The sequence below is a fragment of the Cataglyphis hispanica genome, chromosome 2 (genome assembly GCF_021464435.1).
Source record: "Cataglyphis hispanica isolate Lineage 1 chromosome 2, ULB_Chis1_1.0, whole genome shotgun sequence".
NCBI classification, from domain to species: Eukaryota; Metazoa; Arthropoda; class Insecta; order Hymenoptera; family Formicidae; genus Cataglyphis; species Cataglyphis hispanica.
The window spans coordinates 404,916-422,911 of record NC_065955.1 but is presented as its reverse complement, the minus strand read 5'-3'; the positions used below and the strand labels follow the sequence as shown (position 1 = coordinate 422,911).

At 29.1% G+C, this 17,996-nt stretch overlaps 6 protein-coding genes across 22 annotated transcripts; 4 read left to right on the top strand and 2 right to left on the bottom strand.

Annotated features, from left to right (window-relative positions):
• Positions 1 to 291: 291 nt before the first annotated feature.
• LOC126857555 (protein CLP1 homolog) lies at positions 292 to 2,254 on the bottom strand. Its single transcript, XM_050607108.1, has 3 exons — positions 1,894 to 2,254; positions 757 to 1,814; positions 292 to 628 (listed from the first exon to the last, which is right to left on the bottom strand). Exons 1-3 carry the CDS (start codon positions 1,990 to 1,992, stop codon positions 517 to 519), a joined length of 1,269 nt encoding a protein of 422 aa, XP_050463065.1. The 5' UTR covers positions 1,993 to 2,254; the 3' UTR covers positions 292 to 516.
• Positions 2,255 to 2,519: 265 nt separating this feature from the next.
• LOC126857487 (repetitive organellar protein-like) lies at positions 2,520 to 6,979 on the top strand. 15 transcript variants are annotated; one of them, XM_050607005.1, is made up of 5 exons: positions 2,520 to 2,766; positions 3,054 to 3,266; positions 4,020 to 4,099; positions 4,636 to 6,319; positions 6,419 to 6,979. In XM_050607005.1, the coding sequence occupies exons 2-5, from the start codon at positions 3,246 to 3,248 to the stop codon at positions 6,641 to 6,643; spliced, it is 2,010 nt and encodes a 669-aa protein (XP_050462962.1). In that variant the 5' UTR covers positions 2,520 to 2,766; positions 3,054 to 3,245; the 3' UTR covers positions 6,644 to 6,979. The 15 variants fall into 15 exon arrangements, with proteins under 15 accessions (XP_050462962.1, XP_050462953.1, XP_050462925.1 ...); XM_050606996.1 differs by having other exon boundaries at positions 3,040 to 3,266; XM_050606968.1 differs by having other exon boundaries at positions 2,947 to 3,266.
• A 621-nt stretch (positions 6,980 to 7,600) lies between these two features.
• On the top strand, positions 7,601 to 9,710 carry LOC126857569 (uncharacterized). Its single transcript, XM_050607157.1, has 5 exons — positions 7,601 to 7,943; positions 8,112 to 8,513; positions 8,701 to 8,896; positions 8,979 to 9,194; positions 9,257 to 9,710. Exons 1-5 carry the CDS (start codon positions 7,877 to 7,879, stop codon positions 9,519 to 9,521), a joined length of 1,146 nt encoding a protein of 381 aa, XP_050463114.1. The 5' UTR covers positions 7,601 to 7,876; the 3' UTR covers positions 9,522 to 9,710.
• A 190-nt stretch (positions 9,711 to 9,900) lies between these two features.
• Positions 9,901 to 11,059, top strand: LOC126857646 (probable pterin-4-alpha-carbinolamine dehydratase). Its single transcript, XM_050607297.1, has 3 exons — positions 9,901 to 10,190; positions 10,540 to 10,662; positions 10,733 to 11,059. The coding sequence occupies exons 1-3, from the start codon at positions 10,071 to 10,073 to the stop codon at positions 10,904 to 10,906; spliced, it is 417 nt and encodes a 138-aa protein (XP_050463254.1). The 5' UTR covers positions 9,901 to 10,070; the 3' UTR covers positions 10,907 to 11,059.
• A 108-nt stretch (positions 11,060 to 11,167) lies between these two features.
• Positions 11,168 to 12,586, bottom strand: LOC126857619 (succinate dehydrogenase [ubiquinone] cytochrome b small subunit, mitochondrial). The gene is made up of 4 exons (XM_050607252.1): positions 12,359 to 12,586; positions 11,877 to 12,022; positions 11,603 to 11,793; positions 11,168 to 11,486 (listed from the first exon to the last, which is right to left on the bottom strand). Exons 1-4 carry the CDS (start codon positions 12,411 to 12,413, stop codon positions 11,279 to 11,281), a joined length of 600 nt encoding a protein of 199 aa, XP_050463209.1. The 5' UTR covers positions 12,414 to 12,586; the 3' UTR covers positions 11,168 to 11,278.
• A 171-nt stretch (positions 12,587 to 12,757) lies between these two features.
• Positions 12,758 to 17,963, top strand: LOC126857470 (uncharacterized). 3 transcript variants are annotated; one of them, XM_050606934.1, is made up of 10 exons: positions 12,758 to 12,811; positions 13,018 to 13,124; positions 13,254 to 13,698; positions 13,851 to 14,105; positions 14,203 to 14,612; positions 14,692 to 15,004; positions 15,112 to 15,259; positions 15,330 to 15,558; positions 15,713 to 15,915; positions 17,144 to 17,963. In XM_050606934.1, the coding sequence occupies exons 2-10, from the start codon at positions 13,099 to 13,101 to the stop codon at positions 17,188 to 17,190; spliced, it is 2,076 nt and encodes a 691-aa protein (XP_050462891.1). In that variant the 5' UTR covers positions 12,758 to 12,811; positions 13,018 to 13,098; the 3' UTR covers positions 17,191 to 17,963. The 3 variants fall into 3 exon arrangements, with proteins under 3 accessions (XP_050462891.1, XP_050462886.1, XP_050462900.1); XM_050606929.1 differs by lacking the exon at positions 12,758 to 12,811 and having other exon boundaries at positions 12,827 to 13,124; XM_050606943.1 differs by lacking the exons at positions 12,758 to 12,811; positions 13,851 to 14,105 and having other exon boundaries at positions 12,827 to 13,124.
• Positions 17,964 to 17,996: the final 33 nt, after the last annotated feature.

The window sequence follows — 17,996 nt, the reverse complement described above, 5'->3', positions numbered from 1 at the left end:
AAAAATCTATAGTTTACGTAACATATATTATGGATTTCTAAACGATCTATGCATGAAACGAAACGCAACCTATATATACTAATATATATTATTCTATATTTCTATATATATATATATATATATATATATATATATATATATATATATATATATTTCATATAATATAATGCGAAAATGATGATAGGAGAGCTATTTAGGATAAGAGAGATTTATGAGAGCTATTTTAATTGTTTATTTTTTAACTTTGATCCTTCTTCAAAATATAATTTGTGTGACTACAAATACATAGATAATTAAATATAAATGCTTATATAAATGTATATATATATATATATATATATATATATATATATATATATACTGTTTTACAAAAAATGTTACATGTAAATTTTTTTTTATATTTATATTGTTTTAAATGTATAATACAAATATTGTATTGTAAAAAGTATTCATACCGCCATTCATACTTTTGTACATTTTTACATTTACTAATTAATAATAAATTGTCTACAGCTGCTAATGACTATCCATAAACTGCATATCTGATAATAATAGGACTGTATTCGGCAGTGGTCTAGGTTGCGGGCTGAGTACAGTGAACGTCTGCCTCTCGACATCCACATTGGTTCTGCAAATGTAAAATATATTTTTGCACATAAAAAAAAATCATGTATGATAATACTAATAATAATTAGTATTAATAATAACAATAACAACAATTATACGGAATTACTAGGTAGTAAACTGTGTACTAACACGCAAACAAATCCAGCCACGTTAGTCTGTACAACATCATCCTCTGGAGAATCAGCGAATGAAACAGACAATAGGTGATGCAATAAACTGGGTCCTGGTGTAACAGCCACTAATTTTGTCAAATTATCTTCTGCCTTCATACCCAATGGCATGCAGGAAGCTGGCAGTACAGGTGCTCCAATTTTATACAGTCTCGCCTCGCTCCATTTTACCTCGAAACTGTGTGGATAAAGAGGTGTTCGAGAGCCATAAAAATACTCTCTGACACCCTGATCTCTCGCTTCTGTCCTCTGCGCCTGACTTCTCTCGACAACTCCGCCGCTCTTTGGTAGAAAAACTACCTTCACAAAGTCTGGCATATCTCTTACCAATTCATTGTAGAGTCTCTCCTGATCTAGCACAAGTATCGCATCCACTTCGAATGCTTGCGCTGCATGCGTGAGTAATTTGTAACCGTCCCCTTTAACCCAGCCGCATGTGTTTATGACAATTCCAGAAGCTTTGGCCTTTTTGTTAGCTTGTAACCTGTCTGAACATACCTCTGCCAAGCGTGTAACAAGTAAATTGTACAATGTCACATTAGCTTGTGGTGTTTTATGTCCAAAATGAAAAACCAATGGGGCTTGCTGACTAAATCCTTCCACTACATTAGATGGTCGCTCCACCAACAGAGCGCCCACGGTACCGGGAATCGCTATGTGTCCCTGGCCGACATCGAGATCGACAAAAATCGGTCTTCTGCCCATTCTGACAGCATAATTCAGCAGTATTCTGCAAAGCGTGGACTTTCCTACATCACAGGGACCCACAACCATTGTTATTGGACCCCTAGTATCATCCTTCTCTGCAGTCTCTCTCATCCGTTCCATCGCTGCATGGCAATTCAAATACAAACCCATAGGTGTTTCTTTCGCCACATAGCTGACATCAGTCTTTCCAACTAATTCAACAGTACAACCTTGCCAAGTGTAAACTGCGACTTTTGCGCCAGCGATAAACTCGTACTTTTTACCTTTTACCAATTCTGTCCCAAACACTTCTGCCAGGCCACTCTTTAACTGCAATTATACAATTCTAGGTTAGCTCCGGTAATAAAAAAATCTATAAGCTAAGAGTTTCAAAAAGAAATTATATTACCTCCAATGTAACTTTTTCATTCTTACTCTCCACTTCAAATCTCAATTCACAATCCGGATCTAACTTAAATTCTTGCACTGTAGATTTTTCATCAGACATTTTTTTTAAATAAATTGACGCGTTGCCTGAACGACCAAATATGTTCGTGCATATTCCACATAGATTTTTGTCACTTTCTACTTCTCCAACGCTCGATTTCGATTATATATTAGTCTCATTTTCAATGTAGAAATCTTCGGGAATTCGCAGACAAGAGCCGGTATTCATAGTCAGTTCTTATTTCAAGACCGTCTTAAGTAAAGGTGCGAATTCATGAGACGCTCATTTCAGCGTTGCATGAGGTCATGTGACTTCGGATGCGTTCTGTTTCACGCATTGAGCGCATAGATCGCCTGAAAATCTATAGTTCCCGTAACATATATTATAGATTTCCAAGCGATCTATGCGCTCTCTGCGTGAATTTATTTTGTATGTTGTACTTTGGTACTTTCATATATTTATGTATATTTATGTACTTTGATATATAAAAAAATATTAACCAACAAACGTTGTAATTAGACCAACAATCACCAACAAATGACCAATAAACGATTCGTAAAAAAAAAATTATAAAAATAAATTTTGACCGGTTAACTTTATGGAGTTGTTCACGTGACATATATTATAGATTTTTAGTATTCTCTGGTTATTTTAGAACACATAAGTTGTCATTGCAAGCCACCGCAAAAGTTGGCAATCATGATACTGACATTTGTCGCGTAATGCGTAATTACGTTGTGATGCTGTCAGAAAATCTGCGTTTCTGTTTCATACTCGATTATTCGATTATTACGTGAGATATTGCGTAGTTACCTATCACGTATACACAGTGTGGTAATAATCGCGGTTAATCTTTGAGTTTTCACGGATTTTGCGTGTCATCTTTCCGCAGGGACCACCAATAATGCTTAGGACCAATTTCATCATCTTCGGTTAAGTTAATCGACGTTAAAATCAGCAGGGTGGCAACAGAAAATAGAGGTGAATGAAAACCAAGCATTCTTATCATTTCAGTTGCCACCCTGCCGTCGGTTAACTTAACCGAAGGTGGTGAAATTGGCTCTAAGTGTACTTGCGAGAAACTTGTAAAATCGATTCACCACCTAGCGATTGAATCGTAGCAAAGAGGAGTGACCATAGACCATGAACTGAAGAATATATAGATATAACACTAGTGATGTGAACAAGGGATCAGTGTTCTGATCAGGGACCAGCTGTACGCGTATGTGTGCTTTTGCGCATGCGTGGCGGTCATAATATAGCGACGTACATAAATACGTGCAGATCTTGTAGCGGAACGTTATGACCATAGAATGTTAAATGTTATAAATAAGGTAAAATTTTTATATGTTTAATTACAATGTATATTTTTATAAAATATATGTATATATTTTATTTTTTTAATACATTAAAAAAATTTTTTTCTAATATTTTAAATATAGTCGAGTGCTTTTTATCTGTATGAGATACTTTACTGATACCGTGATTTGCGCACATGCGCGTACAGCCAGTCCCTGAACATTGCTCAATGATGCCAGAGATGGTACCTTGCGCGCGCATGTATGACGAAAATTACGTCATCACAGTAGCGTTGTAGCGAAAAATAAGGTATATAATGGACCCTTAATTGTATAATATATAAATAATATATAAAATTAATAAATAAATAAAATATAAAATTATAAGAAACAACAATTACAAAATATCAAATTAAATATTATTTAACATGATAAAATATATATATAAATAATTAATAATCAGTAATGCATAATTAAAATTGATAAGTATAAATTAGGTATAAAAATCAAATATTTACTTATTTTTATATATAAAATTTTTATTTTTAAAAGATTATTTTCTAATATACAAGCTTTGAAAAAGAACCCTCGTGTAAAACCGCCTGTGATATTAGTCACCTAACCCTAAACCGTTTGCCCGCCAAAACTGGTTGCTTTGTGCCCGTATGGTAGCAACATGCGTACATGATTAGTCTCAAGCATGCGCGCGCAGGATATCATCTCTGGCATCACTAACACTGCTTCGCCAAAGAAAATAATCTACCCATATAAATCTACAATCATTTATAGTATATCAAGCTAGTGGTGTATAGACAATTTCTTCTGGAAGTCTCTCAGCCAAATCAAGAAGAAGAAGAAGAATTTTCACGGTTAATGGTGTTAATACGTGTTCTGATTCTCTGACGTGCAATTCATGTTCAACGTTTCTCGTCTCTCGTAATTGTTGTAGGTTGACAAATGTCACAACACATTTTTCTTGCATCAAAACAAAGAATGATTTGATTAAAACGAAGAAAGATGATCGACTAAAACGAAGAAGATTAATTTATTATCATTTATAATTAATTTAATATCATTTATGAAAATTTTATTATGTCGCGCAATTTCGTTCTCTACATATATATATGTATATAAAATATTACGTATTTTATGAAAAAAAATTCTAATTTTTTTAAAATACTTAATTTTTTATTTACCATCTGTTTTGTTTAAGATTCTAACTTATATTTTATTAAAAACGTATAATTTAATATTAGATTAATATCTTTGATGCTTTTTTAAAGTTTCTCATATATAAAGTAATAACGATTGCGTGTATTAGTGCAAATTTATTACAAAGCAAAACTAAATTTGCAATAAAATTATATGTTAATATGTTAAAATATTTATTATATTGTGTTTCCAGAAATAATCAAACCATAATGTCTACAACAGGAGTATCCACACGTTCCTCTCGTCTTAATTCTCGTGAACCATGTAAAAAGAGTGTACCTGGAAGAAAGCTTAAATCTAAAAAGATCACTATCAATAAAAGTTCACAAAAAATTAATATTAATGCAAGAGACAAAAGTTTACTTGTATCAAAAACAAATTTGTCTGCAAATAACAGTCAACCATTATCAAGACGCTTGCGTCCCCGTCAAAATAAAAAAAATTACTGTGAAGATTCAAAATTGCTGCAGCAATATATTCCATTAAAGCAACAGAATAGTGTGGTAATATTAGAAGAATTGAAAGACAATGAAAAAATACCTATATACAAGGCCACAAAATCTTTTGAAAAGTCTTTAGAAAATAAGAATGACGTATACGATTTTATGTTCGATATTAATGATACAATGGAGAAAGCTCCCAAGAAAAAGCAGAAAAGAAAAATTAACAAAAAAATGACTAAAAAGACTACACATAAGAAGGTTACTATACAACCAAAAGTAATTAGCAATGAAAAAAATGAATCTTGTAGACTTGATCCTTCTGCAAAGGATACGCAATGTAAGCCTTTAGAATCTGCAATAGAATTGATAGTTACAGAATCGACAAAAAAAGATGAAAAGAAAATAGAGATACCAAGAACAGATGCAGATATTCAAATAGTGAAAGAATTAGAAAAGGAAAATACTGTGAAGAAGATTGCATCACCAACCATAATAAATACAGATACTCAAATAATACGAGAATCAGTAGATACAGAATATACAGAAGAGAAGATTAAAACACCAAGAACAAACACAGATATTGATATTGTGGGAGAAGCAAGTTCATCATCTAACAAAGTATATTCAGAACAAATTAAAATTCAAGAGACAAAGAAGCCAAAGATTATCTCTGTTGAAAATGCAGATAATATTAGAGTTATTAAACCAGCACCTAGCAATACTGAAGAATTTTGGCCCTTTCGGTCGAAAAATATATTTAATAATAAAACCTCGGTAAAACAACAGAAAAATACTTTGAATTGTTCATTATTGACCAAATCTTTGTCGCCTATCGTGAAGACAACAAATGCCTTGGATGTGGGAAGTCCCTGGCGACCTCCAATATTATCAACGTTTTCTCAAGCTAAACATTTTATTCATAGTAGTACTCCAAAATTGAAATTTGGAGATAATAAGGAAAATATGGAAGTAAATAAAGAGAATATGGAAATGAGTAAAGAAAATATGAAAATAAATAAAGAAAACATGGAGATGAATAAAAAAAATAAACACGGAAGAGAAAAAGAAAGAAAAAAGAAAACGACTTTCCATAAAAAGCACAACATAATTCAAAGGAAACTTCCAATTAATCAAATTCCAGAAAAAGTTCAGGAGATAGACAAACATGTACAAGCAGTACCTGCCAGAATTTCTCTGGGAGAAATAAAGAACTTATTACAGACAAAACCGACAGATATTGATGACAACAAGCAGGCAACAGATCAAGCGCATGTTGAAGTTGACAAATCACTTATGAAGCAAAAAGATGAAAAACTTGTAAATTTTCTTAATTTTTCCGACACATTTGATGTCCTCTCTGAAACCGAGAGACTATCAAATACTGGAGCTGAGATTCCTTTGTTTATGGATTTAGAGCCCTCACATTTTTCGAAGGTATTTACATTATTAATACTGTATCAATATATGTTTTTATATGTATTATATAATATCATTGGTAATTATAATTAATTATGTTAATTTAAAATATTATAGCCACCTCAACGTTCATATAGAAGAAAACGAGCTGTGAAATTTGACTTTAAGGAAGATAACAGTGAAGAAGAAGAAGAAGAAAATAAAGAAAATATGGATCATCATACAAAGAAAAAAAAACTCACAAAAATTGAAAAAGAAAATGAGAAACGAGTAAATGAATGGATAAAAACTATTAATAGTACATTTGAAGAAATTGATGAATATAATTTGTTAATTGAGTAATATAAAAGACAGATCGCTAAAATGCACAGTTTAAAATTTAGGAAAACTTAAAAGTTCAAAACACTGTATAAATGAACAAACACATTTCTCTAGCTTTCAAATTATCTTTAATCTACCTATGGTGAGATATTTAATTTCACATATTGTTTTATTCTATATCCTTTTATTTATATAATTCTTCTTTTACACTTGCATATATATTTTATTTACAGTAGAGAAAATAATTTTAAATTAAAAAATTTTAATTTCTCAAAGAATGATGAAAATTACGATTCAAACAAGATTTCTTTTTTCAAATTGTATTAGAATTTTTTTAAATATAAATTTTTAAAGAAATTTTAATATTCTTTTATATAATATTTTTATGTGACAAGGTAACAAAGTAATTTTTTCTAGTTGTATGATATATATATATATATATATATATATATATATATATATATGTATGTATGTATGTATGTATGTATATATATATATATATATATATATATACATACATGTGTGTGTGTGTGTGTGTGTAGAGAGAGAGAGAGAGATACATTATAAATATATATGTATTATTTCTGCAATAATTTTAGAATAATTTAGAATTTTAGTAATTTGTAAAAAATAGAAAAACATGTTAGTACATGCTTTTTGTTAGTTATATTGGGAAATAAAATATTTAATATTATATTCAGTATGTTATAAATGGCTATTTATAATAAGTAAGATATTTTTAATAAATATTTATAATAAATAAAATACGATTCATGGTCAATTGCACTTAACCTGCCATGATTTATACCTTGTTTGTCGAATCAAAAAATTTTATTTTTACTCTTATTTCCAAAAAAATCACTTTCAAAAAACTTACAATTCTACTGATTATGAATGATATAATTACAATATAATTCTCTGTCTTTTGATTATAATTCATAATCAACCAACGGGAGCGTTCTGATCACAGCCACTCATATCGATCTATGCCTAGGATTATTAGCAATGATTGACCAATCAAAAAGAAATCTATAATATACGTTATAAGAATTATAGATTTTCAATACTGGTAGTGAATCCTGGAACAAGACCCATATATTCTCGCATCTATGCATACATACGCAATTACATGAATAGAATAGGAGACGCACATGCGTCGGAAAATCTCACGCTACGAGCATGCAAGGCAGTGACATAACCTATACGTGACGCGCGAAAATACTTATGATATCAATATATCTGATTAAGTGAAAAATGAAGCGACTCAAAGCAGTTATCGAAGATGTGATTGTGCAACCTAATAAAATTCAACCTATTATTGGTAAGATAGACATGTCGCATTATTATTACATTTTGAGCACATGTATTATAATAATTACATTCAAGTATCACCATTTTATCTCAGTTTTCATTTGATTATTTAATTTGAGAGAAAAAGATCATTCAGATGGACTTTTATATAAATATAAATAAAAGCTTTGTCGTATAGTGAACTTTCAGAATGGTAAGCTTAAGGATGAAGAGGACAAGGAGATATCATGTGGTTTATTTCGTGATCAAAAGGAAGATAAAACTGTTCTGGCCTTATCAAATGGACAGATTGTATATAAAGGATATAGACCAGATTTTGAAAAAGAATCGACACGGACGATGCTGGTACTCCATAATAAAAGAACAGGCAAAGTACGATTATTTGAAACTGAACGATGGCAGGTAACTCCGGTACTTGAGAAACCTGTTATCGAAGACAACAAGAACAATATTGATGAAAAGATTGTTGTATTGAATAAACAATTTGGATCAAAAAAAGTCAAACGTAGAACTGAGCAATTTGAAAGAATGAAAGTGGATGTTAATTCTGTCAAGGGACAACTTGAGAAAACAGTGTCAAGTAAGACTTTTTTTATTATTATATAATTAAATTTTACAACGATATGTCTATATATACCATCATTTAAAATCATGCTTAATACTGATATTTAATAATAAATATATATATATAATATATATATATATATATATATATATATATATATATTTCATACAAAATCTACTAACCTGTTTTTATCTTTTGGCAGATGTTGAAATCGATAGGCTAGATTTATCAATTCAATTACAAACTGATGATTCTATCATAAATACAATTCTACCACCATGTAACAGGGAAGCAACTAATGTTAAAGATGTATATAATGTATATGACATTATTCCAAGGAGTAAACTAGAAATGTTATATGAACATGCAATGGAAGTTCTTAATGGAAATCTAGAAGGGTAATTCAAATTATTTTCTAAGTTTTTATCTATATTCAAATCTACAATGCTATTATATGACTATATTTTTCTGATCATATAGGAAGAGTAAATTTTTTACACACAGTTTAAAATTTATTCAATCGGATCCAGACAATGTAAACAAAGTTGCTCTCTTACTCTACATTGATATGATTAATACATGGTGCGACATGTTATTGAAGGATATGAAGAAACGCGATGTTGTCGTATGTCCAGTTTCTGAAGAAGTAAATCAGCACATCATTGACACATATAGCGTGCCCAGTGCGAACGGACGGTAAGTTTGGATTAAATGCATCAGTTGTAAGAAAAGAGATTTTAAAAGAATTTCTTTTACAGAACAAGACCAAATATTATGAAAGATAAAGGTCTTGTGCACTGCTTGATCCTTGCACTGATAATTTCAAACTTTGAACTGGATCTTGAACAGTTTCGAGTTATACTTAAAAGGAAAACTGGTATGAAAAAACTGATGAATTTTGTGAAAATCATTGGAGCAGTGTCTTCTAAGAAGGATAAGAATACTATTATGCTTAAAGTTCCATTGCCTTCTCCAGTATCTCTTGTTAAAAGAGGAAAGAAATCAGGAAAATCCAATCAATGATTATGCAAAAGATTTTTTTCAATATAGTTGACAATATAATTTTATTTTTTTAATGTCTCAAATATGTATGTGAAAGATATTTTGTACAGTCATAAACTCGTGTTGATGAAATACTATGTAAATACACGAAATATACATATTTCAATATTATTACTCTGACATGAATTTAATAAAAGAATATACAAATTGCATTTTATATATCTTTTCAAGGAGTTTGAAGAATATTATTAAAATCACAGATGATGAGAAAGAGATCTTTTTACTAAATAAATTCTTTTAAGTATTTGAATTAAAATAAAAATAAAATTTTTTTCTTTTTTTTTTCAAGATGTTATTCGCATTACTCTTATCAACTCCATACTAATATTATATTCGGCTTGTCCTTGACATCGTACAGGTTAGAGAAGCATTTAGAGATCGGAAGTTAATCATCTCACACAAATTTTTTAATTCGTTCCGAAATAACAAATTATTAATCATACAATTAAGCTTTTCCGTACAAGAATCCAATATCTTGAAATTATATACACGGAATAATAAGCTTTCGATATGATAGCCTTATTGACCGCGCGATTGATAGAGGGAAGGGGAAAGAATCACTTTCGAAAGTGCGTATCGCGTATTGTGAAACACAGAGATTTATCCGCTACTTTGAAGAGAGCAAAAATGGTAAGCGATCCATTAGAATTTTCCAGTTGAAAAAAAGAATGTTTAAATCGAATGGCGATAAAATTTCAAACAATTAAAGACGTTTTGATATAGATTTACTTGTGTTCAAACGAATCATTTGGTAGTGAAAGTGGTACAGATGCAGCCGACCACTTGTTACACAAAATGTTGTTTTTGCGTATAAATATGTATGTTAATAAAACATTTATCGTACGTTAAAAATATTACCATATTTCGCGATTGAGTAAAATAAAATAATCAAACTATCTTTGATTGTAATTGTATAAGAGATGTTTATTAAAATTTATATAAACTAAATTTTTTTATAACTATGTGTTAATTTTATTAGAGTAATAAACTTACTCCAGAGGAAAGAGAGCAGAATTTGAATCCACTGCTCTCATCAGGATGGACTATTCAATCAGACAGAGATGCAATCTATAAAGAATTTTTATTTAAGAACTTCAATGAGGTATATTTGTATGCTTGTATATTAATATTTATATATAATCATTATGTTACTTATATATTTTAATTTCTAGGCTTTTGGATTTATGACAAGAGTGGCCTTACAAGCTGAAAAGATGGATCATCATCCCGAATGGTTCAATGTTTATAATAAAGTAAATATTACTCTGTCTTCTCACGATGTGAATGGTTTGTCACAGAGGGATGTGAAACTGGCAACTTTTATTGACAAAGTTGCTGACAAATAAAATTCATTCAACTTATCTATTCTGACCTATTAGAGCACGCTCTATTCATATACTTATTATATATATGTGTTAATGACAATAATGAGAAATATTTGTTATTACTGATTTGTAATATAATTAATATGCAATAAATTATCTTTCTTTAGCCCATTATACACACATATAAGTGCAATTCTAAAGTGCAAACTTTTACAATATACTTAAATTAGATATTTAGCAGTTCAAAATTACAAGTATAAGAGAAAGAAAGTAATATACATGTTGTTATATAGTAAATAATTTATTCTCGAATAATTTACAAGCTATCATCTCTTTCAAATAATTCTTCTATACTAACATAAACAAATTATTTCTGTATTTTAGTTATAATGTCTACTCAGATTGTGGTTTCTTTCTATCATTACCTATTGCCCAGCCCTGTTTAATGATCTTTGTAAGACCAGGACCATTGTAAATTAACACAAGCAGACCAGCAAGAGTCGCGGCAGAAAGTATATTTAACATGAAAAACGCCACTTTTGGAAATACTGTGCCTACCACAATAGGCCGTGCATAATCAAGTATGATAGCTTCCAATCCCCTGAAAAAAAATGTATTCTCAAATTTTCTATCTTATACAATATGCAAGAAATTTGAAGAAAAAATTTAAAAAAAGCACAATTTCCATAATATCATTGAATAGAAAAAGTTAATTACCAATGTGTGTGTATGACAATGGCAGTTGCCAATATTATATCAATAAATTTATTTTCGAAGAGCAGAGCAGCAGGTATTAGTGACAAGAAAGATGCAGACACTATTCTTTCTATTAGCCACAAGCGTACATGATCACCGTGGGTGCTTGTCGCACGAGTTGGAGTCACACTGACTGTTGATTGTACAGGAAACTGAAAAGAATGATGTAATATTGTTTTATATAAATGTGCGCTTATTCTTATTTCATTAAAATAAATTTGTTATAACTGCGAACCTTGGACAAGATGCGGCATCTTGAATAATGATTTGCATTAGGTATTATGCAACGATTCAGGTTTGCAAGACTCGAAATAGATTTGGGAAAATGCGTTGGATTATATTTGCATACTTGGAACAAGCTACCAGGTTTGACCAATGTCTCTGCAATAAAATCATATATTGACGTACCACAAATTTAATTCTATGTTAAATCAATGTTTTCTTTTCATATATTTATATAATATATATAATACAATATTGTGCACTGCTATAAAAATACTATTTATTAATATTATGATAAAAAATAAACTTTAACTTACGATAAAACGTAATTAAAACGTTTCAAGAAAAATATATCCATTAAATTTTTATATACTTTCTGCTCAAAAAAGAGATTATGTAAAAACATTTCTAGGTTATGTTAAGAAAATTCAGTTCAATTCACAAAATAAAGCAGATGCACGCTCAAAACTATCGTAGATTTCGAATAAAACTTACCGAGCTGTCGGACTTTACGGAAAACGTTAACGTTAGCCACTCTTCCTAAATTCATTTTGTACCAAAATCGCTTGTATCGTGTTTGACGTTAACTCGAATCAAGAGATAAGAGACAGTCGCTCACAGCGATTTTTATTCAAACAACTCTATTAGAATGAAAATTAGATTTTCTAGAAAGACAAAATTTTAATTTATGCATGTACATAAATATTTTTGTAATGAAATATATTTTTTTATGTGCATTTTTGCATAATCTCTACATAGGATGCGTTCGAAAATCTTATCTATAAGATAAAGTAACATTTAATTGACCAATTAGAACAAAGAAATCTTTGCTCCTTTTGTCTTGATTGGTTAAGTAAAACTTACTTTACTCCACAGGGAAGATTTTTGAACGCACGATAATAGTGTTCGTATATTTCATAGAAAGAGAGAAAATGTTGCAGATTCAATGTGAATAAACATGCGTTTATATATAAATATATATCATAGAAATATTTTATTAAAATATTTTATCTTTTGTCAAGCTGACATGTGTAATAACATTATTGTAGATCAGTCTTAATCATAAACATATTACTGTGTCTATAGTCATAATAAATGAAAGATTGTTTTAAATTTTTTAAAACATGAATAGTCCTGTTTACCTATTGTTTCAGACTATCTCGAACAATATCAAATTTGATACGTTACGTTAATTTACATTAGCAAACTATACGAACGAATAATATTCTTCAGATATGGAGAGATTCAAGGAAATCGATTGGTATGTATAAACTGAGTGTCAATACATACAAGATAAAAGAATTATTTCTTTTCTATTCTACACATATACGTGCATGTTGCATTTTACAATTATTAAATATAACTTGACTGTAATAATACAATATTGTAGGAATCCTGCATTAGAAGACATAATAGATGATGTATTCATCAGAGACGAGAGATTAGAACGGGAGAGTGCGATGTATAGGATTATGAGAGATGATTTTACAGATCCGTTTGAAGATATTGAACAAGATTATGCTAATGTTAATATGGAATTGATACAAAAATTTCTCTCCGAAGATCCTCTCACTGATACAGAGCAAGAAGAGGAACAAAAAATCGATGACAAACAAAAAAATAGGAAAAAAAAGAATGTTGATATTGATAGTAAACAAAACCAAGATAAAAGGCCATATCTGCCTGGCATAAGAAAATTACCATTTAATTTTCCTAAAAGATCTTGTTTGACTAAGGTTCAACAAAATATGTGTCTTCGTGTTTTATTAAAATTATCCAACAATAAACAGAAGGAGTTGAGCAAGGAAGAACAATCAGAGATGGAATCTTACATAGTATGTAATATTTTAAATTTCTCTTGATAGTACTCATTCAAATAGAATTAAAATAAAGACAAAATGGATTAATTAATTTTCAGTTACGAATATAATTTGATAAGTTTTTATTGTGTGACTTTTGCTTCTCAATTGGAATCAACTTTTTCTAGGAGTTGAAAGACAAAATATTCGAAGAACAGAAAGAATTTTTAAACTTTGCCAAGAGCAAATGGAATGACAGTTTCAATTGGCCAATTAAATATGAAAGATTTATAATATCTAAATGGAACACAAAGATGAAGAAGTTTCAAAAACTACCTAGATATTATGTTGAATTTAAAAATATATCACTTTCGATGCAACAAATTAATTCAACGTTTAAGAAAAGCATTGAAATAAAATTTATATCTTGTTTACATAAATTAGTGAGTTATTATTACAGACAATCATTGATGTTTAATTAATCAAATATTAAATGTATATGTTAAATTTGAATAGATTTATCATTTCTTATCTTTTTAGGGATCTTTTTCTAAAATGATGTGGCCAAAGCTCGATCGACCGAGTATGTTAAACGTAAATCCTGTAATATTGTTTAACAAATATCAATGCGTCACGCATAACAAAGTGACGCACTATTTCAGATTACCTGTGAGCGATGATACGTATTGCGAGAATCTTGCGATGGAAACCAAAGCGGATTTTGTTATATCATCTAGTGGTCTTAAATGCCTACTAAACACTGATTTGTATTACTTGAATTCGTGGATCATACCGATTGTAATAAAATCGCATAATGGGAAAAATGTTGTTTACATCGATAAAAGAATACCGTCTAGCCTTGCCACAATACCGCAAAAAAACACTTGGGTATACAAATACATCCTTAGGCACTGTTTTGCTGATGCTAATAATGAAATGTTTAAAGAAAAGTGAGAGTTGTAAAGTATAATAATATCATACAAAATTCGAATATATTATGAATGTATCATAATTTTTATTTTATTTCAGAATGCAACACACAACAGAAGATAAACCTGAAAAAGCCGCAGTCCATTCGGATATAGATAATACTGATTTGGAATGTAGTGCTGAATTTAATGATTATCTTAAAATCTATGAAGAAGATTTGTATTCCACAGATGCGGAAAAATCGGAAAAACTGGGTGATTCAGCAAATGACAATGAAACAAACGATACCAAAACAAATGTAATGTACAAGCTTTTCACAATAGGGCCAACGGAATCTCTGAATTATGAAGTAGGGAAACATGATGTGAAGACATATCAGATGTTGGTTCGTACAAAAATGGATGGCATAGAGGTAAGGATATCACTAGGATAATATCATGTATATCATATTAATTAACAAAATTTTATTAATTATTAATCAGTATCAAATTGTGATACAAAAGTAATCATTTTTGTTAGGTATTGCCAAATCGAAAATCGCAGTATGTAATGTTAACACCAAAAATGGAGCATCAGCTAGGACTCGGAGCCGAAGCCGTAACATTTGAAGAAGTATCACATCAGTGGGCGTCATTGATATTTAGACCAGAGACTTCGTTAGCTAGAGGTATTACAATTACACGAATGATTATATCACAAAATTATTATATTAAACAACCATTTTTGCATTATTGTAGTTAGAATAGCAGCAGATACTTCAGAAATAATACAAATAGAAAAACACACTACAACATCATTAAGCAACGAGATGAGAAGACTTTATAATGTTAAAATAGAAAATTCTTTAAGTATTCTACATAATATAATTGAAGGATTATCATCCTTGTCTTCTGGTCGATATATTATGCGCCATGTCCCACAAAGAGGACCATTTGCATATGTTTATAAGCAAGTTGAAGAACCTGGGTAAGTATAAATATGAATATAACAATTTCCTAATCCATTAATATATATATATATATATATATATATATATATATATATATATATATATATATATACATTAAAATATAAAATTTTTCAATAAGAGAGTATATGTTTTTAAAATATATTTTTTCAGGAAAAATGTTTTTGATTTACATACGGTTTGTCAATCTGCAATATTTCAAACTGTACCTAGAACACCATGGCCACTTATTGACACTATATTAACAACACCAGTAATAAGACACTTTAAGAAAATGCCTGCAATGTTTAACGCATATCAATCCTTTTCTGGTCAACCTAAAAAAAGACAAAAAAAAATTGATTTTACCGAATCAGGTCAATAACTTAATATTTAAAAAATTATAGCAAATTGAAATACTGTAGAACCATTCTGATATCCGAGTACCATATAGTTAATATTTTATTATATACATTATGTTATCTTAATCTCTCTATTATAACATAAACATCAGTTAACTGATGACAATAATTATTAAATCAATATATTTGACAGATCGTGTATTAAAATATCATCTTTAATAAGAATTCCCAGAAATAATAATTTATCCTTTTTATATGCTTATCTGAATTAAATATATGATAAATATCGATTTTTTGTGTGCAATAATTTGTTTTACATTAATGAGATATTTACTTTAATATGTTTTATTAATTAATGTGTGTGGAATTAATTTTATACATATATATAATTTTCTGCTATCTATAATGAGTAAATATCTTCCTATGTAGATCTTCCTCTTTTACTTGAAGCAGGAATTTCCTACAATGTTTATGTATCATAAAGATGAGTACCATATTTTAGTTTAAAGCATTTGTAACATTACACAAACAAATATATATATATATATATATATATATATATATATTTTTTTTTATACAAGGTTTCGTGCCTGATGTTGCTGGTTTTTAACAATATAGAAAAATTTGTTAGTAAAAAAACATAAACGATAAAAATTAAGTGAACTCATAGCACAGTTTAATATAAATTGGCGCTATAAATCGAGTAAAATTTTTGTGTGATATTTGTTTGACAGATTTTACTATGTTTTGCTATACCATCATAATATATGTGTTGCCATATTATATTTACAAACTTTGCTAAGTTTAATGCAGACTTGATTGAGAGCCAGGATTGATTGTAATAATCTACTATAATTTTTGTTTTGCAATCTTCCGACAGATTGCTGAGATTTACCCATTGGAGAGAAGAAGATCCTTTTTAATTGTGTGCATATTATATATATATATATATATATATATATATATATATATATATATATATAAAATTTTGCACAAATATAATTGTTATATATGTCTGTGTTTTATTGTTATTTTTGTATAATTTTTTCACAAAATAAATGAAATTCAAAATATATATCTGTGGTATATATGTATATGCAAAAAATTTTTTAATCTCTGGAAATTATCCAGACACTTTTATTTATTTATTCGGATAATGGAGGTTCTACTCTATTTCCATTAATGTTATATCGAATGTAATATTTATAAAATATATACTGAATCAATCTCTTCCCATTTTTAGCTCCTCGAAGAAGTCTTCGACTAAAAGAAGTGAAGAATGAGAAGTAAAAGATAAAATGCAACAAAATTTTTTTAAAGTTTTTGTTTCGAGAAGAGTTTTACTCTTTCCAAATATCTATTGTTTATTTTATAATCCATTCTTTACTTTTATTCTTATTTTGCTTTTACAATGTTCTTTCTTTTGCATTGCTTTTTTTACTCCATGCAATCATAAAATGAAAATCGCATAAATCTTTCACATATACATTGATACGATGATACAGTAAAAAGCAATGTAAGTGAAGAGTAAAACGGGGAGCACACACTTTTGCATAAGCGCATAATCATAAACATAAAGAAATTGATTGGTCCACAAATATATGCATAAGGAAATGAACCAATCAATTTCCTTATGCTTATAGTTATGCGCTTATGCAAAAGTGTGTGCTCCCCGTTTAAAACAAAAAATATTTAATTACATGTGCAATTAATGCAATCTAAAGTATAGCTATAATTTTATTCATATATATATATATACACAAAGTATAATATGGAGAGAATCACAAAGAATAGAAAAATATTTAATGGTTCCTACTATTACTCTAATGGTACATGTACAGAAAATGTTTATTTTTTGATTTTAAGTAAGAAAAGGAAGAGAAGATATAATTATATAGGGGCAATAGCGGAAAAAAACGCTGAAATTTACCTTACAGTTACATGTTATTTGATTTATAACTTTATACATGTCTATACATGTAAATAATCTCCATTAATGCTTACATTAATTAATATTTTAATAAATATGAAAGTAAATTAGCTTTCAAATAAACTTAGTTTGATAAATATGTTGAATATTTAAATTTTATTTTTCT